This window comes from Scardinius erythrophthalmus (assembly GCF_964197995.2).
Source record: "Scardinius erythrophthalmus genome assembly, chromosome: 10".
NCBI classification, from domain to species: domain Eukaryota; kingdom Metazoa; phylum Chordata; class Actinopteri; order Cypriniformes; family Leuciscidae; genus Scardinius; species Scardinius erythrophthalmus.
Window position 1 is genome coordinate 44,374,932 of NC_138230.1, and position 26,397 is coordinate 44,401,328.

Below are 26,397 nucleotides of genomic sequence, written 5' to 3' on the forward strand. Positions count from 1 at the left end.
TCTTGTCTTGGACAACTTTGATGAACTTGTTTGATCCACTTCAAATGTTGACGACTGTATAACGAATGTGTAAACCGGACGCACTACAATCTCCATGTTGTCACTGTGGCTTCGCTTATTGCCTCATTTTGTCTCATACTTCTATATAATAGTGAAGTTTGCGATTTCAGACGCAGAGTTTTATCAAAATTACTGTAGATTAGACTGGTCACTTTAGTTAGATTTTAAAATGTTAAATATCAAGTGCAACTTCGTTAATGTCTTACATGTGATGAGGGACAAAGAATGCAGGTTTTTAATTTCGTTTATTTTAGTTTTTACTCTTTGAAAGTTGTTTTCAGTGTTTTATTTAGTGTTTAAATCCAAATACAGTGTTTAAGCTACAGTATTGGTCAACACTGACATCTTTACCCTTTATTAAAATATTATTACAAGATTTTATATGCATATTGCATAGTTATGCTTGTTTTATTTGTGATATTAATGCAATGAAACACGCCAAATTATGCAACAATACAATTGTCATACAAAGAAATTATAAACATGCAAATGTATTTAATGTCTTACATGTGATGTGGCACAAAGAATGTAGTTTTTTTATTTAGTTTATTTTACTTTTCACTCTTTATTCCAGTTGTTTTCAGTGTTTTATTTAGTGTTTAAATCCAATAGTGTTCAGACTACAGTAGTGATCAAAAGTGATGTCCGGCCTGGGAAAACCGACATCTTTACCGTTTATTAAAATATTATTAAAAGATTTTGTAAGCATATTGCATAGTTCTGCTTGTTTTATTTGTGATGGCGTGATGAAATATGCAGAGTTATGCGACATAATATTTGTCCAGGCTGTCAGACAAAGACATTATGAACAACCAGCAAAATATTAATAACGGATTATGTTGTATAGTCAATATATCCGTCTTGTTTTTCTATGCATTTATTTTGCATAGTAAAATAAAACCTGTAGCTGTAGTTTAACTTTTTTGCCAAATCATTTTATCAGATAAATACTTTAACCAAGTTTAGTGTTTGTTCTTCCCTCATATTTAAAACATTAAAAAATATTCATAAAATACATTTTCCTCATATCTTTATGGTTTTATCAAACTTGTAATGTCATCAAATACACATTTCTCAATTCCACTGCTACTTTTCCATTGTTTTTCCCCGTGAACATGCGACAGACGGATGTCTTGAACCGGCGCGTTCGCATCTCACATCTTTCTCAGCGTCCAACGTGCCATTCTCCTGCTAATGAAAGTGATTTGAACATTTTGACCAACATTATGCCTGAATATTCCTGATGAATTCCTAACTCTGTTTAAAACACCAGGTGTGTGTATTGTAAAGTCTCAGGATTGAACACCTTCATCATAAAGGTTATGAAAGCTGCAGTAAACATGAGGTCGTCTAGACCATAATCCCGCTGATTTCTTGACAGGGCTCGTTCACCACACATCTGGATCCAGATGTCATCGACACCGCTTTGAGTTCAGCGCCAGCGTCTCCAGAGCACTCCATAAACTCGCATTATTTTTACTCTACAGCTTTGCTTTCAATTAAAACATGATCATCATAAACGGACCCATCAGAGGGTCTTAATCACAACAAACTTTAATTTGCAACGAGGCCGTGGCGAGCTTTGCGTATTAAAATTAAACCACGCTATCAAGTTCCCGCATGGACGAGGCTCAGAACGCCAGAGAGCTCCAGTTCAGAAGAAGTGATTTCCCAAATCCCATCAAGAGGAACCAAGGTGCCATATTGGCATTCACTCCCAGCCTGTGTTTAATCAGGAGCCGGAATGATTAAGTGGCAAACGGAGAAGTTTGTAATTTCTATAAATTGAGTGTGTTGTCAGGGATTGGAAAGTGATTCATCTTCTTCAAGTAATTTCACTTTTTTAAGTTTAACCGTCTCTCTCGAGGTTTGAGGATTATGCAGGGTTTGAGGGAAAAGCACCTGCTCCACAGATTAGAAAAGGCTTAAATTCGACCCCAGACGCGCCATTAAACACGCAGACGTCTGAAGCTTGAAGTTTGGCTGACACACCTGACCTCTCCTGATTTAAAGCCCCGCAGAAGTGTCCTGGAACACACAGCTTTGTTTGATGCGTCAACGTAATTTCCACTGAAACAGGAAGATAAGGCGGGGCATATTGAATGGCTCCTCCCCCTTTTCAAATAGCCAATAGCGTTCAGTTTACCTCACAGACTGACAGCACCATGGAAGCGAATCCAAACACTGATGATACGTTGGATTCAGTAATAGAAGTGTGAATAAATTCTAGCCATTTCATTCTTAACCAATGTACAGTTAGTTATTTGAGCAACCAAACACACACACACACACACACACACACACACACACACACACATATATATATATATACATATAACATCTCCAACACATATTGCTCCGTGTGTGTCAACGGTCTCTTTGGTAAGGTGGTGTTTATAGCATAGGGGGCGGAGCTTTAGATTCTAGAGAGCATCTGATTGGACAGGAGATGTAATGAGAACCGGTGATGTCATATAAATCCGTGATCCATTTTAGCAGGAGTGAGAGACTGTAAGTTTGAATGCTTATATCTCCTAAATGCAAATATTGTCATTGTTTCGGAACACACCAGCTTATTCATAACCTTAAGGCTAACATATTCATTCTAAAAGCTAAAAAAACTTTTACTCATGAATTCATAAATAGTTGAGGCACTTTTCACTAAAACATCTGCACCAAAATCTTTACCATATTAATATGCATTATTTAAATAAATGTAAAAAATACACGTTTAAAAAAGCCCCTCCTCACTGGTTCTGGTTCCTTCGTCCCGTCCCATCAACAGTTCCTGACATCGGTTCTCCACTGGGATGAGATTGGGTTTAACACGATAATGAACGAGAGAAATGTCAGACGCTTAATTAAAACACACTGGAAAGGTTGGATCTCCTGAACCTTTGGATCCGACACACACACACACACACACACACACACACACACACACCCCACGGGACCAATTACTCCACCATCAGGACGTCTTCAGGACGGAGGAGTGTGTTTTTCTCTCAGCCTGTCAAAACTTTAATCCGGGAGAGTGGATCCTTCCACAAACGAACACTGAGAGGAATGATCCCGAGTGTGAAGGCTTTCAGACAGAGCCGATGTGTATGTGTGTGTGTGTGTGTGTGTATTCAAGAGTCTGAAGGAACCAGAACTATAGCAAACATCCCATCTAGGCCTATCCCAGAAGGACCTCTGTGAAACCAGCTTTTGATTGATAACTATGTAGATATATTTCTATAAAGTCCTCAGCACAACTATAATCAGGGACGTGCGCAGGGGGGTTGCTCAGGAAACTGCCCATATGCCCTTCTCGACTCACGTTGCCCTTCCGAGGGGGGAAATAAATAAATCGTACAATGGATGCAGAATTTCACGTAGGCCTAGATAAAAAAAAATAATAATAATAATATTCGCAAAGCCTCATTCATTTCCATTCGGGCACCGAAAGTGAAAGTCAGTAGGGGAAGGGCAAACTCTGTTTACGTGGCTGCAGCGCTGCACGCGACCGGTGTAGCCGTCCATTCTGTTCCCTACCGGAATTCCTGTTCCCTTTACGCAATCATACTACAAATCATGCATAGTTGCCCAGTTACCATACGCACCATCAGAACTGAATACGAGCAAGAAGCACAACTGAATGTACGGGAAGCCAAAAGGTTCAAAAAGGATTGTATTTTTCCCTGAAATTTAAGCGTTTTTTTTTTTTAAAATTAGAAGCGAGTTTTTCCCCATCTGTCAATTCAATCCAGATTATTTATTTTCAAATTTAAAAAAAAAAAAAAAAATAATAATAATAATATGAGGAACTCTTTTTCTCGTGTGTATTGAGAAATACAATATATACATAACACCGTGTCCACTGCAACGGTAGAACGTTCCTTTTCAAAGCTGAAGCTGGTCAAATCAAGGCTGATCAGAGATCAGTGTGGTCAAGAGCGGCTGTCTGACCTCTCCTGCTGGCCATAGAGAAGGACATAGGAATCGACAAGAGAGAAGCTCTGGAGATTTTTGTTGAAATGGCCCCTAATAGGCGGCTTCTCCTTTGAAGCTTCGCATGTTTAGTATGTAAATTTGGAGAAACCTATCAGTGACTTGATATGATATTGATAGGGATATTGATAGGGATATTGATGTAGGGATTTTCATGACTCAAGTCATGTTTTTCTGTGTTATTATTAGTAGTAGTTAAGGTGATTGAGTGCTGTATTTCAGTGTTTTACTTCTTTGTGTATGTATTTTAATAAAGACCCTGTTATTCTCAGTCCTTCATATAGCCCGTGAGTTTTTTTGTTAGTTTTTTTTGTTGTGTGTGTGTGTGTGTGTGGGGGGGGGGGGGCATGTTCAGGTCAGAGCAACTGCCCCTCAAAATTCCTGTGCACGTCCCTGACTATAACGATAACGCCACAGGATGAGACTCAATAAAACATCGTTTAGCATTTGCATTCATAACTAGAGATGCAGCAATTTATCGGATGATTTTTGTTCACTTTAAAACCATCAGCTATAGCATGAAAAAGGCAGATATAACAAACCGATAGTTTATTATCTAAAAGAATGTAATGCTCATATATATATATATATATATATATATATATACACACACAGTGTTGGGGAGTAGTTACCTACAAGTAGCGAAGCTACTAACTTAACTACATTTTCCAGTAGCTTGGCAGTAGCTCAGTTGCTTTTTATACAGTGTAGCTTTTCCAGTAGCTAACTACTTTTTGCAGCAAGTAGCGGTGTAGCGCGAGCAAAAGCTACATTGCGTTTTGTCGAGCCTAGGCGAATCAGCGCATTGCAAGTATATTCTTCTTCTTGTTAGATTCCAAACTAATTTTTTGCCATTACCGCCACCTGTTGTTTAATCACGCATCTTGCGGCTAACGGTTCACTGGCGTACAGAAGTGGGTTGACACCTATTTTTTTACAGTCTATGGTTGACACACCCATATTATCCATGATGGAGCAAGATGTGGCGGCAGACTTGGAGACCAGATAGTTCTTTCCCTGCCAGTGCCACATGTGAGCGGTTGTTCAATGTATTTTCTTGCCAAAATGCAACCATCTCACAATCGGTATTTTTGATACATGCAATTTACGTTGGATGTATATTTTGTTCTTGAAATGTTGTATTTGTTGCAATTTTGCACTTTTGACAAACAGTCTGAGATATTTGAGTGTTGTGTGTAATAAAACAATACTCGTTGAAATCATAATTGTATTGCATTGTTTTAAACACTAAATATTTTACTTAAAACATTCTTCAGACACTTATTCAGTTATAAGATAGCCTACGTTGTTCAAAAAAATCAAAAGTAGTTTCAATGTAGCTAGCTACTTTTTGATAGTAACTTGTAGTGTAGCTAACTACTTTTCCAAAAGGGTAGCTTGACTGTAGTTTAACTACTTTAACTTACGAGTAGCTTGTAGCTTGTCAAACTACAGTTTCAGAGTAGCTTCCCCAACACTGTGTATATATATATATATATATATATATATATATATATATATATATATATATATATATATATAAATGTGTAATGATGTTGTTCTATAATAAGTTAAATGAGTTCATGGTGTTAATAAGAAATATTTGATGGCAAAAATACCCAGTCTGAAGGTTGTCATGTCTTATTTGTGTTTAGTTTATCTAACTTTGGCCTGTTGAATGTTTAATGAATCTATGTTCAATGAAAAAGATTTGCTGATGCAGCAATGAACTAGCTAGTACGATTTAATGCATGTGATTTTGAACTTTGCTCATTAAAAACCATGATCAAATCAATTAATGTAAATTATGTTAATGACAAAAGTTAGTGACAAATATCGGTATAGGAATTGGCTGATAGTTGTTTGTTAAAATTGATATTAGCCACACACACACACACACAAAAAAAAATGATGTGCATTTATAACCCTTTTAAAAACACGTGGTGCAACAGTACATGGAATCAGATGGTGATACCACCATATGTGTGTGTGTGTGTGTGTGTGTGTGTGCGTGTGTAATTTAATTTTTAATAACAGTATGGCCCTTGAGGTTTACTTATAATCACTTAGGCTATATTATTCACTCGTATTCAGTTATATAATCGCACTGTTATGATTGTTATGATTGCATTGGAAAGGCCTCACTATTGCAGTGAGTGTTTTGAAAAAACATTATCCATATAAAACAGTCATATAGCATTATGAAGTTTACTCACGGTTTGATGTCGCTGAGTCTCATCTTTCAACAACAGATGCTTTGCTCTCATTACTGTTCCTCTTTACATGACAATCTGCAGTCAAACGCTCCGAACAAACATATAATCCTTCAACGCGTGTTCCTGACGAGTATCTTTCTGATCAGAGACTCAGACGAGGACGTGTCAAAGTGAACTTGCTTTTACTCTTCACTCTTCCATTAGAGCGCGTGCAGCGTCAAATTCAACGCTTCTGTGTAGAATCTTCTATTCGCTTCTGACGCGACGCTCGCGTCCGGCGTGCACAGGTGGGCGGGGCCTATGGTGCGATGACGTAAAACTAATTGGTAGATGTCTTGCTATAGGCTGACTGAGAATTCAGCTTTGCCATCACATGAATATATGTAATGTTTTAATATTTTATATATATTCTAAATTTATATTATATTAAAATAGAAAACTTATTTTGATTTTTTGTTGAAAATTGATTGCTGAAAATGTTAAATACTCTCATAAGTTTGTGACCAGTATGAATGACTATCATCATGCGATTTAATTTTATCTTTTTATTATAGTGAATTATACTATAATCAATTGTTTGGAAACCCACACCCTACAACTGATTTCACTGAAATGTGTCCCAAGTGTCTCCAAAATACACACTGAAGGAAACTTTTGTTTATGCTGCAGAATAAAGCCTTTAAAATGATGGCATCGGAACGTAAACCTTAATGGTAACAAAACTGAACTTTTGAGGTGCACTAGCTTTTGACTCGTTGATTTTCCTTTGCCCTTCAGTCATGAGCTCTTATGAAGCCTGAAAATATGTTTACTTTGGGTGGCATTTCCTTAAAGTTTCTGCATGGTTTGGCATCCATGGTTGTCCTCTTTACTGAATCAGCCCTGCTTCTCAGAGAAGCCCCGGTGGCCTTTTGTGCTCCATATGCACTCGCTCTCTCTCTCTCCCTCCCTATTGAGAGAAACTCCTATAAATTAAAGGGACACAGTGACACGGACACACAAACACTGGGCACCGTAAATCCAGGCCTGATAATCAGCACAGATGAATGGATGAGAAAGGAGGCAGGAATGTTTTGATGAGACTGATGCTCCAGATCATGTTCATCTGCCAAGGCTAAGGCCAGGCTTGACCCGCGATTATATGGGAAAACAGAGACAATGAAAGCAAACTCAGAGAATGGAGAGTAGAGAAGCATACTAATTATTACATCCCAAATCACAGCCTTATTCCAATGGATTTCATTATTCAGAGTCTCTCTGTCAAGAATTTCACTTAAACTACAAAGCCCTTCCAGTAAATAATGATACAGAATGCTGAGAATCTAAACATTGCAAAGATGTTATAGTGTAATATTCAGAAGTCATTAATTTATATTCCAGCAGACCTTGACACTGATCTAAATAAGAGAAGCAGCAGTGCAGTAATCCCAGAGGAGAACCAATAAAGATGAATAAATACAGACATAATCTGCTCTGATGAGCTCATGTGAAACGCTCTCAGCAGAAATCCCTTCACTTCACATTTTACAGTCCGTGCGAGAGATTCCAGACACATTTATTCACACACGCCTCTCCAACGGTTTGCTTTCAACACAGAAATAATTATTCGGACGGACAGACGGATTAAATAGACAGACAGAGCGACAGACAGATTGAGTGACGGATTGAACGACAGACAGAACAACAGATCGAAGGACAGACAGAACGACAGAGCGAACGACAGACAGAACGACAGAGCGAACGACAGACAGAACAACAGACAGAACGAACAACAGAACAAATGACAGAACAGACAGATCAAACGACAAATCTAACGACAGACAGAAAGAGATCGAACAACAGACAGTTCGAACGATAGACATAACGACAGACCAAACTACAGAACGAAGGACAGAACAAAAGACAGAACGAACGACAGACAGAACAACAGACAGAACAACGGAATGAATGGCAGAACAAAAGACAGATCGAACGACAGACAGAACGACAGACAGAACAACAGACAGAACGAACGACAGACAGAACGACAAATCTAACGACAGACAGAACGACAGAACAAACAAGAGACAGAACGAACGACAGACAGAACAACAGATCGAACGACAGACAGAACAACAGATCGAACGACAGACAGAACGACAGAACGAATGACAGAACAACAGACAGATCGAACGACAGACAGAACGACAGATCGAATGACAGAACAACAGACAAATCTAACGACAGACAGAAAGAGATCGAACAGACAAAACGACAGATTGAAAAACAGACAGATCGAACGACAGACATAACGACAGACAGAACAACAGACAGAACGAACAACAGAACAAATGACAGAACAGACAGATCAAACGACAAATCTAACGACAGACAGAAAGAGATCGAACAACAGACAGATCGAACGACAGACATAACGACAGACCAAACTACAGAACGAAGGACAGAACAAAAGACAGAACGAACGACAGACAGAACAACAGACAGAACAACGGAATGAATGGCAGAACAAAAGACAGATCGAACGACAGACAGAACGACAGACAGAACAACAGACAGAACGAATGACAGACAGAACGACAAATCTAACGACAGACAGAACGACAGAACAAACAAGAGACAGAACGAACGACAGACAGAACAACAGATCGAACGACAGACAGAACGACAGAACGAATGACAGAACAACAGACAGATCGAACGACAGACAGAACGACAGATCGAATGACAGAACAACAGACAAATCTAACGACAGACAGAAAGAGATCGAACAGACAAAACGACAGATTGAAAAACAGACAGATCGAACGACAGACATAACGACAGACAGAACTACAGAACGAACGACAGAACAAAAGACAGAACGAACGACAGAACAACAGACAGAACGAACGACAGAACAACAGACAGATCGAACGACAGACAGAACGACAAATCTAACGACAGACAGAAAGAGATCGAACAGACAAAACGACAGATTGAAAAACAGACAGATCGAACGACAGACATAACGACAGACAGAACAACAGAATGAATGGCAGAACAAAAGACAGATCGAACGACAGACAAATCGAACGACAGACAGAACGACAAATCTAACGACAAACAGAACGACAGAACAAACAAGATACAGATCAAACGACAAACAGAACGACAGAACAAACAAGAGACAGATCGAAAAACAGACAGAACGAACGAACGACAGAACGACAGACTGATTGAAAAACAGACAGATGAACGACAGACAGAAAGACAGAACGAACGACAGAACAAAAGACAGAACGAACGACAGACAGAACGAATGACCAACCAAACGAACGACAGACAGATAAAATGACAGATCGAGCGAACAGACAGAACGAATAACAGACAGATTGAACGACACAGAACGAATGACCAACCGAACGAACGACAGACAGATTAAATGACAGATCGAACGACAGACGTTCTGAACAAAAGACAGAACGAACGACAGACAGAACGACAGAACGAATGACCAACCGAACGAACGACAAACAGATTAAATGACAGATCGAGCGAACAGACAGAACGAATAACAGACAGATTAAATGACAGACAACGAATAAAAAACAGAACATCAGGAAGAACGACATAGAATGATAGATAGAGGGATAGACAGACAGACTAACGGATGGATGATGAATGAATGTACAGACAGATAAAAACGACAGACAGCGAGTTTAGGCCACAATGTTTATTCAGTAGTGTTGTTTTAACTTACAGGTACAATACTGTCTGCTTTGTACAGCTAAAAAAAAGTCACCGTTTCATTCTGCTGTGCTAATCACACGACAACCACAACGACCACACCGTATCGCGGCCAACGCTTCCAGATGGTAGGCACTTTTAAGGCAAGGTTTAAAACATTTGTGAATATACATTTATATATAATTCTATATAGATTTTTTTCCCATACATGAATAAGTAATTGGATGCAAAGGTCAGATGTATACTCAAAAAAACAAAACTAACAGCTAACAATTAAAACAAAAGAAAAACCTCAAATGTGGCCAAAGGAATACACAGCAATGTGGAAATCAGACGAGTCTTTGGGTTTGCAGATGTTTCTCAGTACCTTTGCTTCGTTGCTCCGATCCGTACGGGGGTGTTGGTCACAGTTGGGAACGTGGATCAAGAGGGAAGGGAAAATACACAGGGATTCACGCTTTAACCGCATCTAAAGAGCGCGATTCAATCGTACTGATCCGTCACTGGCCTTTTCGGCGAGCATTTAAACTACTAGTTCACTGGAAACTCTTGATTTCAATGGAGTTTCCAGTTTGTAAAGCGGCTCCTGTAACAGCACAAATCAGATCTACTCTCTCCACCAACTACTACAAGCGATCTCTGCAGTGTGACGTGAGAATAAACGTGGGCGAAACATCACAACGGCTCTGATCAAAGGAGGACCGGTCGTGTCAGTCCGACTCCGGGATCATCAGTTCAATAAACCAGACGCTTCTCAACATCTGAGGGATTTAGAGTCGCCATGATGAGAATCGATGGACGAGAGGGTCGTTCCTCAGAACCTACAAACACTCAAGCGGCGATCAAACGGGTTTCTCGACGTATTTTCAGGTCTAATAAACGCTGACCCTGTGAAATAATCAAATGAGCGGCAGGGAAACATTTAAGAGTTATCAGACAGACGACAGAAAGGCATTGTTCAACATCTGAGAAAATGATAAATTAATGAAAACCTTATGATCAACATCAGACATGCTGGATGAGAAATGAAATCAGGATTGATACAGAACAAGTATATTCAGTCATTCCACTTTAAAATGTTTCTTTTACAAAGACATACTGCTAGAGTTTAAAAAGTAGCCAGCGACTAAGACAGAAGACGGATGCGGATGTCCTCGCCTTTACAGAATGGGTTTCTTTTCAGCCTTTTCAAAATACACAGAACATAATGTTTAAATACAGAGAGATTTGCCAAAAATTCATTAAAAAAAAAAAAGAGAGGAAAGAAAAGGTCTTAATTACAATACTCTATGCAAAAAGCTTTCCTTTACGTTACTTATTTTTTTCCTCGATCGTGATTTTTTGAATGCAGAAGGAGTTTGTCGTAGTCACTGATCTCAGACCATCACTGGTGTCGGTGAAGCGAGTTTATGCGTAAAACTCCTTGGTCGGGGCTTTCTGATAGGCGGCTCCGGAAGGTTTTCTCTCCCCGAGGTCGTAACTGCCTTCGTCCTTCTTTCTCATGCGATAGACCAACAGGAGGATGAGGAAGATGGCGAAGAGGAACCCGATCACTCCTCCGGCAATCACAGCTGCAACACAATTAGGGACTCGCTTTATTTCAGTTCAGCATTTGGTTTCTCAGACCGTGTCCTAACGGTCACCGTGATTTTGTTGATCCTGGAATAACATTCCTATCCCAAACTTTAGTCCTTACCCTATCCCTACCCCTAAACCCACATACCCATAACTTTCCCTAAAATCAGAGGGAAATGAGAGGTGAATAACACTGATGTTGAAGCACCTCGCCCTGGGTCTAAGCCTAAACTTGACATAAACTGTAAACTTGTCCCTCAAATCTGATTGGTTGATTGGAAAGTTGTCCTAACTACACTGTGTCATGCGATAAAAAGCATCTTTTCCATGTTAATCAGAGTTTTTGTCCTAACCAGACGTGACGATTCTATTTTAGAAATTCAATTCAATTCACGTTTATTTGTATATCTCTTTTCACAATACAAGTCATTTCAAGGCAGCTTTACAGAAAGAGCATGAGTCCACATTACAATTTAGAGATCTGTTATCAGAGGTAACTGTCTAAGTTATGTATTTCAGAAATGTACATATACAAAATCCCAGTTAGCTAAAAATAAATTAATTTAAACAATGTAGTAATTTAATGAGCTCATTGAAGTAATGAATATTATGACATTTAGAAGATATTGGCGCATGTTGAAACGGTTTCTATTTTTCTGCGACGTCGCGCTGGAACAACAAACACAAAGTGTGGTGCTGATGATCTCAGGGACTGTTTAGTGCTTTATTTAATGTTAAAAGCGTGTCATGTGACTCTGAATATCATTTAGTGCTCCAGCTTTGAGGCTGTAAAAGCAACAATGGATAATTCACCTCAGATCTTGAAATTAAACAAATGGAAACACGAACGTTCAAACTGTGAACAAACAAGTGTATTCTTTGACAGAGATTGTTTTAGTAACTCAGCCTATGTATTTTTAATAATGTTTAAATGCTGTAATATTTGTGAATTTGATTATGTACTTATGTACGAGTGCCGTCAATATTAGCGCGAGACTCCGCCCACACGCTGTTCTGATTGGCTGTGGGTTTTTATTGTTTTTTTTTATTTGATTTTTTGATTTATTTAACCAGGAAGGTCCTGTTGAGATACAATATCTCTTCCACCAGGGAGTCCCGGTCAAGATAGGCAGCACAAGACAAAAATTACAAAGTAGTACATAACACAACATAATAAACAAACGCAAAATACCCATATCTAAAAGACAATACAAATCCTAATCAACTATTAAAACATTTACACCGTTCTATAAAAACGGACTTTAACAAAGCGAGAGATGGCACATATTAATGTGTAATATATACCTTGAAGCTCATTCCATGCATAAGGAGCATAATTAGAAAAGGCTGATCTATCTATTTCTGTATGGATATTTCACTTCTGCTGTGGACACACACACTGCTTGAATCTTATCGCATCGCGTCTGGTTAGGACACGGAGTCTCCGGACATGTGAAATATCATCCCTGTCGGACTACGTGACTCCATGTCTCACACAAAGCAGAGGCAGATTATGTCCATAATTAAATCAGGAACCCCTCGACGCCGCTGGAGGCTCCAGAGATTGACATGAGGAAATGTGTCGACCCAAAGCAGGAAGATATGATTTCTTCTTCTCATTGTGATTCACAGGATATTAAAGATGAGTGTGCTTAAATTAAGAATTTGGCCTTTGCACATCAAGAAATTGATCTGTTTAATGGAAACATGCTCTGAATGCATCTCTACTGAGACTCAAACGCGCAGTGAACTCTTGAAACTCCCAGAGAGAGATGAAACGCCGGTTTAGGAAATCATGACTTCTAAGCAAGAATCCCTAAATGATATCATCAAGTATAGTTGCAAAATGATTATAAAAATGTTGATTACTGTTCAAACTGACCTCAATACGAGTCAGTGAGATTTTTTATTCAGCAAGGACGCATTAAATGAATCAAAAGTGACAGTAAATATATTTATAATGTTACAAAAAATATATATTTCAAATAAATTCAGTTCTTTTGAAACAGAGAATTCTGACAGAATTTCCACAAAAAATATGAATGTTTTCAACACTGATAATAAACATTAATGTTGAGCATCAAATCCTCATATTAGAGTGATTTCTGAAGGATCATGTGACACTGAAGACTGGAGTAATGATGCTGAACATTCAGCTTTGATCTAAGGATATAAATTACACTTTACTATATATTCACATAGAACAACAGTTATTTTAAATTGTAATAATATTTCCCTATTTTTACCGTATTTTTGATCAATTAAATGCAGCCTTGGTGAGCAGAAGAGACTCTTTCAAAAACATTAATTTGTTTTGATCCCAAACGTTTGAACAGTGTGTGTGTGTAACAGTGAACAATGAATAATAGATCTATTTATATAAATATAAATATTAAAAAAAAAATAATAATAATAAAAATAAATATATATATATATATGCATTTTATTTAATTTTGTTGCATTCTTAAAAATACTCAAGTGTCTTGCAGTGCTGTTGTAACTATGTAACAGGAGTATTTATCAAAAATAATTCACAAACCTGCCAAAACCTCTGTCCTCTGGAAGAGATTTTCGGACTGCACCTCGAGCGGGGATCGAGGGAGGCTTGTGGTGCTCGTGACGGGGTTTCGACGCGAGTCTTCAGTGGTCGTTTCTGGAGACTGAAGAAGAGGAGAAGAGGACGTGTTACACTCAGTTTCTGACAGCGCTGGACTCGGCATGACTGCACATTTATCTCCTCTACACTCCGAGATCGACTGTGACCAGGAGACCCCATTTACGCCTGTTCTGAAGATGGTTTCGGGTGATCAGATACATTTCACATCACAGAGGATCCTCTAATACCCTGTCAATCAACCACTGCACTAAAGCCTTTTTTTTTTTACACATCCCCCCCCCCCCCACATCATGCCTATATTCATTATTTTTAGTCAATTTTACTGAGTCTTGATGTAGTTTTCAGGCTCTACTAGAACAGGTTTTCCTGCTTGAATGTTGATTATTCTCCTCATATTCTCCATTGTTGTGGCTCCTCTCTTCCCAGTCTGTCAGTAACGCTCTGTTTACTTCCTGTCTCTATGAAGCCCCTCCTTCTGAAAAGCACAGTGTGCTCTGATTGGTCAGCTGGAGCAGTGTGCTGTGATTGGTCGAGCGCTTCGTGTGTGTTTGGGAAATGTTCCGCCCCTTACCATAACCACCAGTTTAACACACTACTAATTAACTCAACCAGGCCCCGCCCCTTTATTCTGCGCATGAATTATTATAATGAGAAATATTGTGACGTGTTCGTTCCCGGAAGAAACTCAAGACTACAATGGAGACGTTTCAGGAGTTCAGAAACACTGACACTGATATAGAGAAGAGCTGGAGCTTTTTCATGCTCAAAAAGCAATATTACACACTAAAGAGAGATTTCAAGTTTTTATATCCGGCACTCACATCTATCCTGATTCGTTTCTTCGTGTCTTTGGGAGCATCGCGTGACGTCGATGTCTCCACTTTCGGCGTGAAGTCTTTGGTGGAGTCCTGTGTGGGCTCTGCTTTAGGCACGATGAACAGTGTGTTTACAGTGGCCACTTCCACAATATCCTCACCAGCTCCTGAAACACACACACACACACACACACACACACACACATGCTTTCACACACATCCAACACGAAGGGATCAGATTGTGCACCGGAAATCACTGAGGCTCTCCTTACCCGATCCCGATCCGGAGCTGAAGTCGTCGTCATCTTCAGGATAACCTCCCGACCCGTCCTCCAGGTATAAGTCATCGGTCGAGGACGGAGATTTGTCCGCAGACACTGATATCTGCAGAGATAAAGCAAATAACAATGGGGATTAAGGCCTTGTCACACTAATACGGTTTCGTTTGAAAACGCATATTTTCTCTCCGTTTTGGTCTTCCGTCACACTGAGACGGCGTTTCTATTAATAAAAACAATGATTTTTGAAAACGCTCTCCAAAGTGGATACATTTGACAGTTACAAAAACACTGTTTTTGGCACTGTAGTGAGGCATTTATAGGATTCGTTCACTTTCAAAAATTTTTTTGCTGATAATTTACTCAAACCGATGTCATCCAAGATATCCATGTCTTTCTTTCTTCAGTTGAAAATAAATTAAGATTTTTGAGGAAAACATTCCAGGATTTTTCCAACGTGATGACGCAATGCGTGGCACATCTCAGAGATGGTACAAGACGGGCATTTGTTGTTTAAAAGTATATATATTTATATATATATTAGAAAATGGCCGATGGTTTTGCTGGATAAGACCTCTTATTTCTCGACTGGGATCGTGTGGAGACATTGAAGCTGCATTGAGACGGACATCTGAACCTTCTGTGAACATTGGAATAGTTGGTTGCCATTGAAGTCCATTCTGTGTAGAAAAATCCTGGAATGTTTTCCTCAAAAACCCTAATTTCTTTTCGACTGAAGAAAGAAAGACATGGATATCTTGGATGACTTCGGGCTGAGTAAATTATCCGAATTTTTTTTTTTTAAAGTGAACTAATCCTTTAAAAACGACAACGTAAGTTTTGTCATGTGATGCATATTGTACCAATAGATGTTCATGTTTATACCGGTATAGTGCTATTCACTTTCACACGGTTGCTGAAATATGTTACTTCACACACTCTTCATATTACAGTCCTGCAAAGATGACCGAAAATTCACTCGCATTTGCAAAACACGAGAGCAGTTTTAGACCAAACATATAATAGTCGAGTGAGTGCGACCCGAACACATCAGTGAATGCGGAGAGATTTTGCTAAATAAAATGATCCTGTCAGTAAACTAATGTTTAGTTCCTGTCTCTATGAAGCCCCTCCTTCTGAAAAGCACAATGTGCTCTGATTGGTTGGCTAGAGCAGTGTGTTGTGATTGGTCGAGCGCTTCGAGCGTGTTTGGGAAATGTTCCGCCCTCAACTTTATTATTTATAAAAGTTTATAATAACTCAACTTTATTATTTATTTTTCCGTCTGTATCATCTCAGTGAGCTTTTGTGCATGCGCAGTAAAGGTGAATTTAGCGTTTTCGGAGTGTGGACGGAGAGCGTTTTTAAACGAAAACACCGTATTCAAATGTATTCGGACGTAGCCTAAACTGTTTTTCGGCTTTCAATGTCGGTCTCTTATTGCTCAAACCCCTCGACTCAGAGGCTATGAAATAGATTTTTTTTTTCGTAATGTGTTTGAAAACTACTAAACTGCGCATCCTGATCCTGCCACACGATAAATGAGTGTTATCTTTCTGCTAGGATCTGAAAGTCAATGTTTTCTGCCCTAACACGTATTCCACAGCCTAACCTTCTCATCAAAGCACACACACACAAGCAAACTCCATAACTGAGAGTTCAGGACGAACTGCAAGCTCAGCCGTTTCTGTAGAGCCACTTTATGACATTTTAAAGCACAGGAGGAACTTTCTAACAACGGGTTAATCCTCAAGAGCCCAATCGCACCATCTCTGAAAGTCAAGCATTCACTAAATATTTGCATTACTTTGGCGCAAAAACACAACTAACTCTTCACGTGAATGTGCTAAAATGGCAGTGCGTCTTGCTTGAGTTATGTCAACGCCATTCTTTCCAGTGCAAACACACTGACTTTTGGCTCATTATGCATTGATCCATATTCGCTGAACTCACTCACTCGTTTGCTCGATGCAATTAACGCTGCGCTATTAAACAGGGTTTTATTAAGAGAGGCGTTTGTGTGCATATTCTAGCAATCATGGCAGCAGTTATTCATCAAATGAGCAAATAATGGAGAAGAACGTTATAATCGTGCAGATATTCAGACATACACACTTTATGCACTTAAAGAGTCTGGAGACGGACTGTCCCAGTGAAGAGTCTCAGATCACTGACTTATTGATGCCACTAAAGCACACATCTTATGATCCTCTTCTTGTGAGGGACCTACTTTCTATAATAAAAAGGCAGATGTATATTTGAAATGAAAAAATATTAACACTGTGAATATTTATTATTTATTATTATTATTTATAATACAAAAAATCAATAAAATACAATTAAAATAATAAAAAGATCTATATTTGATTTAATAAATTACAATATAAAATAAATAAATAAACTAATACAAAATTCAATATTTGTTTTAATAAAAAACAATAAAAAAATAAAATAAAATAAATAGAATTTAGCACAGATTTGATAGTATAACAATATTTAAATATCCCAGTCCAGTGTTAATCACACTGTTCCAGTGCAACACAGATTGTGAAACACCATCAAACCATGTGACTGTGTTAACTATCAGTGGAGGTGTTTGTGGTCGTGCTAATCATGTTCTTTGAGTAGTTTGGTCTTTGTGGAGTGGTTTAAACTTTACAGGCCTCATGGAAACCAGCATCAGTCCGACCTCGTTCGTGACGGTCTATCCATACAGACCCGGCCTAGAAAAGGCCCATAATGTGGTCAACATAAATCCCACTCGAGGGCCGGGAATGAAGCACAGAGAGTCTGCGGCACATACCTGAGTCTTTGTTTTAAAGGTGACATATTATGCCCCTTTTCACAAGATGTAATATAAATCTATGGTGTCCCAGGAATGTGTCTGTGAAATTTCAGCTCAAAAAACCCACAGATCATTTATTATAGCTTGTCAAATTTGCCCCTTTTTGGGTGTGAGCAAAAATGTGTAGTTTTTGAGTGTGTCCCTTTAAATGCAAATGAGCTTTAGCTCCGCCTCCGTTCAGAAGAGGGCGGAGCCTTTACACGAGCTTCGGATACTCCGGCAGTAACAAAACAGGACAATCTCACTCATCCAGAATCCCAGAATAACCAGTAGCGAGTGCAGCCTTACGGAGAGACTCAGGAAGAGCTTCTGAATGTTAGTGGAGACATTTCTGTAGTTGTTGTGGAGTTACACTGATCATCTCATCATCATGTTTCACTTCTCCACAAGTGTCCACAGTTCCTGAGGTCTTTATAAGACAGCGGTGACATGTTCTGGTCAATAGTGTTCAGTGCTCGTCTGTGCTCAACCACAGGACAGCTTCAGGCTCTGCTGGATCTTCATCATTGCGTTAGAACTGGTCTCTGTTGTCACTCGCAAAACCAAATGTTGGCGCAAATGTGTAAACGTGCAGATTAAGGGCCGGTAATATTATAATAAGATCCTCTTCATACGTCAGAACGGGAGCGAAATCTGAAAGCGGAATCTCTTGCAGAGAAAGGCTCACCAGAACACAGTTACTGGGTTTCACTTTACACGTTTTCTGGGTTAGTAGAAGCACTCGATTATAGCACTGACACACGGAAAAAGACAGATTTTCATGATATGTCCTATATATATCCTAAATGCATGTTTGTGAGATGCAGTATCTTCTTTAAAAAGAGCCTCTTTCACAAAGAGGTAGAGATGCCGAGAAGACGCTGAAAGGACACAATGATAAAACAGAACAATAACTTGCTAATTCAAAAGCAGCGGTGACTTCCCACAGAAGAGCATTCAAGCTGATCAAAGCAGGAATTTGTTCAAAGCAACTTTATCTTGACCTCTCTAACCCGGCACTGCTATTCTCTCGGTGGACAATCGACTCGGCCGGCCCACGCAACACTGCTGTTGATCTGGTCAAACTCTTTCTCCACTGATTGAAATGTAAAGTACAAAGGACACAATTATCTGGGCCACACACACACACACACACACGGCCCATCAGCGGTGCTCGATATCTTCAGTCAATTCTTTCTGTCAATGGGATTCTATTCAAAGTTTTGCAGTGAGGTGTCTAACGTGTCTTTATGTCTGACTACAGATAATAAACAGCTCTTAAGATGTTTTCAAAACCTTTTGACGGAAAGCATTTAACTCAAGTGCTCTCAAACTATCAGTGTCTAAAGCTTAAAAAAAATAAAAATAAATTGCACTGGATCGATGAGATGCTTTTGTGCATTTCTATTCTGCGATCAGCATGGAAAATAAAAACGTGCAACAAAGTCAAGAATCATTATTACCATTGTTCATGCTTTTAGTAATTACACTTTGGGATTTACATGTATATTATTATTTATATAATACATATAATACATATATTTAAATGTATATTGGTGATACTTGCATTCACTCATAGTGCTTAGTGAAAAGATGCAATTAAAAAATGAAATGCTTTATGCTGTTCCTACTTCCTACATGTTTTTGGGGATTTAATGCGAAAATTACAATTAAAATATATTACACATTTTCATGTTAGATGTAATCAAGCGTGATTAATTAGATAAACAAGTGCAATTAATTAGATTTTTTCTTGATCAATTGTAAGCATTAATATATATATATATATATATATAAATTATGTATTAATATGCATGAATTATTAAAAAATGATTATACATGAATTCATATAAATATTTCATTTAATGTGTATTTAAATAATTATATATTTTATTAAAACATTAATAAATAATTATACATTGTAATAAAACTATATATTTATATATATAATGCTTTATTTATAATATATTCTATATACAATATGTATAAAATAAATGCTATTGTTAAATTTATTAAATGATTGTATTTTATATATATCATTAATATATTATATAAAATATAAGTATATATTTTAAATGCATTTAAATATTTATACATTTGATTATTTATTTATTTGTATGTATACAAATATATATTCAATTCAATCATAAAATAGAATTGATTTGGGTCACAAGGCCAGCCTAATCACACAGGACATCCTTAAGACTGATTAGTCGACTAGCCGTTTGCCCCTAATATATATTTGCTCATCCAAACCTGACACACATTTGTTGTGAGTGGCTTCCTCCCGTCGGGCCAAAGGCGTCACGCACTGAGAGTAAATAAGTTAATCAGCGAGGACGGTGACGGCGGGGTAACGAGCGCCGAGAGCTCGTCAGTCAGAGAATCATCACAGTAATGAATCAGCCGGCAGATTCTGGACCCCGTATGAAAAAAGTCACAGCATTTACTTCTGTGAGTCTCTAATGAACAGGCAACCAGCCGGAGGTTGAACAGTTTCCATAGTGAGTGCGAGTGTGTAAGACAGAGAGAGAGAGAAACCAGGGAGGGCCGAGCGAGAGGACAGAGACGATAAATAGAGCGACTGAGGGAGCGAGAGATTACTGATGCTAAGGACAATCTGCTGCCCTCAGGTTACATTGCTAAAAGCCTGTCAAACTGCACATCTCATGCCTGGCAACCTCTGAGAGACTCGAAAGGCTCCCACTGTCTGACATGCTTTAAGCCATGTGATTGTTAAAGCAGGGGAAATGGAGAGAGAGCTTTATGTGGCCCGGCTATCGGTTAAATGTTCAAAAAACACATTATTCTCCATTGTTGCAGCTCCTCTCTTCCCAGTCTGTCAGTAACGCTCTGTTTACTTCCTGTCTCTATGAAGCCCCTCCTTCTGAAAAGCACACTGTGCTCTGATTGGTCGGTTGGTCGAGCGCTTCGAGTGTGTTTGGGAAATGTCCCGCCCCTTACCATAACCGCCAGTTTAACACACTACTAACTAACTCAACCAGGCCCCGCCCCTTTATTCTGCGCATGAATTATTATAATGAGGAATATTGTGACGTGTTCGTTCCCGGAAGAAACTCAAGACTACAATGGAGGCGTTTCAGGAGTTCAGAAACACTGACACTGATATAGAGAAGAACTGGAGCTTTTTCATCCTCAAACAGCAACATTACACACTAAAGAGAGAAAAAACATCATAGAGTCCTTTTAAAAGACAATATTTTGGACGACTGTGGTCCCTCAAGAGTGATAAAGCCTGTACGCTTATATATAAAAACAAGATCTACTCCACCATCGACACTGAAGTCTTGTACTGCGTTTATAAGGCGGTTTGAGGATTGATAATCACGACTGGTGGAAACAGCTCTCATTTCACGGCCTGAAGACCGAGAGCAAAGTAAAGAAGCAAAGTCTGTAATGGAGATTAGAGATGTGTGTTTTCACCGCTTGAACACTCGAAAGATAAATCAGCCGAATAACACTTTCTGTGTTAGAAAACTTGTGGTATTATATTGCTTTAAACTTTCACAGTTTGGGGTTAATGTTTTAGAAAGAAGTCTTTTATGCTCACCAAACCTATATTCATTTGATCAAAAATGCAGTAAAAACAGTAATATTGTGAAATGTTATTATAATTCAAAATAGCTGTTTTCTATGTGAATATATAGTAAACTGCAGGGTTTGTACACATACTGTAAAAGGATTTAATTCCAGGACTTAAGGACGATTCAAGCACTACTTTTTGGGTTTTCAAGGATAACAATCAGAGATCCCACTTATCAAACAATATCTTTATTATAAAAAAAAAAAATAATAAAAATAAAAATAAACTAATTTATTCCTGTGATCAAAGCTGAATTTTCAGCATCATTACGCCAGTCTTCAGTGTCACATGATCCTTCAGAAATCACTCTAATATGATGATTTACTGTCACTTTTGATCAAGTTGATGCTGGATAAAAGTATTTATTTATTTCCACAACAACAAAACAAAACTCTTACTGACCGCACACTTTTGAACATTAGAAATTTAGTGAAAAATATCCGTTAAACAAGAAGAAAATAAAATGTGCCAAAGTATAAGCAAAATAAACTTAGGCCAGGGGAAACAAGATACATATTTTTGTGTGTTTCTATTCTATTAACGACAAGAGCATTGTGTGTTCAGTGTACAGTTCACAGTATACATGTTTTCCAACTCAAACCAAATAAAGTGTCACACAATGATTGTGTTTTCATGATTATTGCTGTCACTTGTGCAAGAGTGAACCACCAAACAACTGAATGCATAAAGTCTGGCTGCTTTTGTATCCTCTAAAGTACTAAAAACGTTAAACTTTTTATGCGTTTTGGCCGTTTATTTACACGACAACGGTGTTTAGGGCGAAACACAAACTTCTGAAAACGGTCTTTGTGTAAACGACAAAAACGCAAATCTCTGAAAATGATGACGTCATGCACATGCGTATTACGTGTTCAGTCTATAGTGTTTCATCGCCACCTACTGGCCTGGCAGCAGAATGCAGCGTTTTTAGTCGTTTTTGCGGATCCGTGTGAATGGGGATCGGTGTCGTCTGTACGCGGAAAACTCAAGGGAAAAACTACTCCGTTTTAAGCATATCGTTGTCGTGTAAACGTACAGTAAAAAAATATTTTCATGACAACTTTTTATCTTTTGTCAAATCAAATTAGATAATTAATGTGGTTAGGTAACATAATATTTGGTAACACTTCATTTTACAGTGTCCTTGTTACATGTAATATATGTACTTACCATAGTAATAACAGTAAATTATGCATAATTACATGAAACTAACCCTCAACCAAATCCTAACCCTATAGTAAGTACATGTAGTTGCTTAATATTACTCCGTACTTAAATATATAATTACACTGTAACAATGTTAAAATAAAGTGTAACCTAATATTTTGAGTTTCTATTAATTAAACCAATTTACTTCATTGTATTTACTCAAATATTTTATTTGAATGAACTTTTGAATGAAAATTTTAAGGCAACCAGGTAACTTACTTTAAGTTGAACACAATAATTTTTACAGTGCAGAAACACACATTAGGGATATCTGAAGCTGAGAGACTGGTTAAACTAAAACATGGTTAATCAAACCATCAAAGGGGCTTTTCAAGCATCGATTTACTCAGGAAACGCTGCACTGTGGAAGGAGAATATAGGGTATGATCTCTCTGAGGTTTTATGGCCTTTTCTAAGGTTCATAATCAGGAACTAATTAACAGGAAAACGAGCTTCTCCAGGAAGTGGACACCAATCAAAGTCAAGCCCAAACCCGAGCGGGACTGGAACGGGTCCAGGAGGAGCGCCTGAGCGCTGATATCATTCACGGTCTGATCTACAAACCAGAATCTCCTCATCGGTCCTGCGAGACACACAAGGCCTTTCCTCTTTCTCTGCGGGGAGGGTTCAGAAATGCTTTGAAGCCGACTTTGACTGATCAAGGGATATGAGCTACATAAACGTCTGTGAGTTTTAGGAAAGTGCTCATTGAGCTCTGATTCCTCGGCACACCATGAAGAATCAGCCGTAGACCTCCAACACATAAGCCTCCGCAGATTTGTGCTCCAGAGGTGACTATTAATCAAAAAGAAAGCCATGAATGCATTCACACAAAGAACGACTCTACGGTGACGTTTATAGTCCATATTTCAAAGCACAGAATGCAAAAAATAAAGCATTTTCTAAAAACTGAATAGAAAACATTAACATTTGTAGTCCAATTCATATTTCAAAGCACAGAATCCAAAAAATAAAGCATTTTCTAAAAACTGTATAGAAAACGGTAAGGTTTATGGTCCTTCATGCCATATTTCAAAGGACAGAATGCAAAAAATAAAGCATTTTCTAAAAACTGAATAGAAAACGGTGACGTTTATAGTCCAATTCATATTTCAAAGCATAGAATCCAAGAAATAAAGCATTTTCTAAAAACTGAATAGAAAACGTTAACATTTGTAGTCCAATTCATATTTCAAAGGACAGAGTCCAAAAAATAAAGCATTTTCTAAAAACTGAATAGAAAACGGTGACGTTTATAGTCCTTCATGCCATATTTCAAAGCACAGAATCCAAAAAATAAAGCATTTTCTAAAAACTGAATAGAAAACGGTAAGGTTTATGGTCCTTCATGCCATATTTCAAAGGACAGAATGCAAAAAATAAAGCATTTTCTAAAAACTGAATAGAAAATGGTGACGTTTATAGTCCATTTCATATTTTAAAGCACAGAATGCAAAATATAAAGCATTTTCTAAAAACTGAATAGAAAACGGTAATGTTTATAGTCCTTCATGCCATATTTTAAAGCACAGAATGCAAAAAATAAAGCATTTTCTAAAAACTGAATAGAAAACAGAGACAGCTGCTGCTGAGAACGCTGAAAAAGCACCGTTTATCACTGAGAAATCACAGTGAACATAAATATGGGAACTGAGGATCTCAGCAGGTCTACTCTGGCTGGCGTTGGTCTACAGCTCGCGCTCTCATCGGGAAAAGTGCTCGTGAAAGCATGTTGGGCAGGGAAGCAAGTGCACTGGCCCAGCACAGATTAATACGCTCTCAGATTCCTAAACAAACTGCAGTCTGACATACGCAGGCCGGCGCCACATTCCTGGGCTAATGCCCCATGTAAAGATACGAAGGGTCTCCGTGCCGTAGATGCAGGGGCAAACACTTCTGCAGCAACAGAGAAAGTACTCTGACAGACCTTATGCAAAACGTGAGGGTCAAATCGGGAGTTTCAATGAACAAAATGCACTTTAAAGTAGTGCTGGAACTAACGATTATTTTGATCATCGATTTATCTGACGATTAAAAAGTAATGTTAATGTTAATGAATGTTATTCCACAACTTGCCCAATGTTGTCCTCCAAACAATGTGGAATCATAATCCCCCCCCCCCCATGTTGTTTATATGTCTATGTGGTGTTTTTAATATGCTTTAATTAAGACAAACCATGTGTAAATTCATAAGTCGACACCATTGCTGAGTATTTCCTCCTTAAAACTGCAGTGAACCAAAGACAGTCTCAAAAACACGCTTTGAAATCGCTGGTGTTTCTGACGTCACAAACTACCTTGTAACCAATCAGATCAACGTGTGATCGTCAACCAGTGGATCTCTTGAGCTGAGTGAGTGGGTGGAGGCGGGGCTCATTTGCATATTCATAGAACCGCGCATACTAAATGAGGCAAGAGTGTCGAGTTACTACATTCAAGATATTTTAAGACATGAAGAATTTTTGTTTTAAGGGATACAATTATTGATTACAACTAAAGGAGAAAATACTCAGCAATGGTGTCGACTTATGAATCTGCACATGGTTTGTCTTAAAGCATATTAAAAACACCACATAGACATCTTAATAACAGTAAAAGCTAGATTTTCACCACAGGGGGACTTTAAAAACCATACTATATAGCATAGTGCTATTATTAATTCATAAAGGATGTGATTCAATTAAATAAATAGATGCCCTGCACGTTTAATATATATGATAATTTACATGTGTGTAGGTTACGTGCGTCTCCGTTCACAGTAAAAGTGTGTGAAGCGCGTCTCCATCAAACTCCATATGAATATAATATTATATTCTAAGTTATGCTCTGAAAGCAATAAACAACATACAAGTCTGTCAAAGCACATGACGGCGAGTTGCGGTAACACACAGACATGAATAATCAATGATCAAATTCGTTGTCGATTATTTTCATTATCGATTCGTTGCTGCATCTCTACTTTAAAGTACATCAAAAAAGTCAAACTAAGGTTATGCATCAAATACAGACATTAATAGCAGCAATTTTAGGCAGATCACGGCTAAAGCTTTCATGTGCAAGCATATATAAGGCTTGTTGGCCATCTTCTGTAACCTAGCCTTGCACTCTTAAAGGGCCGGAGAGACGCCGGCCCCTGAAACTGACCGGGGCCGTAAACACCCGATCCTGTGACGGGGCAAATATGCTCTGACGATATCTGACAGCATTCTGCCACCGCTTCACATTAAAGCAAAGACCGCATATCAGAATTATCATAAATGTAAGTTCATCTAAGAAAATTCTCATCTTGTGATTGGACTAAAAGACTAATGGATTGAAAAGTCTGAAATGCATGTTAAATTAATTAAAGTATAACTAAAATTACAAAAACATGCAGATGTGAACCCTTAAAGGGACAGTTTATTCACCCTCACCTGTGTGACTTCCTTTTCTCTAGGGAACATAACGAAAAATATTTAGAATATTTTTGCTCGTACAATG

General features: G+C 38.3%; 1 protein-coding gene across 1 annotated transcript in view; it reads right to left on the minus strand.

Annotated features, from left to right (window-relative positions):
• Window positions 1–9,969: 9,969 nt before the first annotated feature.
• sdc2 (syndecan 2) overlaps window positions 9,970–26,397 on the minus strand; it is a 40,192-nt gene continuing 23,764 nt past the window's right edge. Inside the window, exons 2-5 of the mRNA XM_081376755.1 lie at window positions 15,275–15,386; window positions 15,009–15,169; window positions 14,110–14,230; window positions 9,970–11,566 (exon numbers count right to left, since the gene is read on the minus strand). Coding sequence (XP_081232881.1) covers window positions 11,403–11,566; window positions 14,110–14,230; window positions 15,009–15,169; window positions 15,275–15,386 — 558 coding nt within the window. The 3' untranslated portion in view covers window positions 9,970–11,402. The remainder of the gene's footprint in view (window positions 11,567–14,109; window positions 14,231–15,008; window positions 15,170–15,274; window positions 15,387–26,397) is intronic.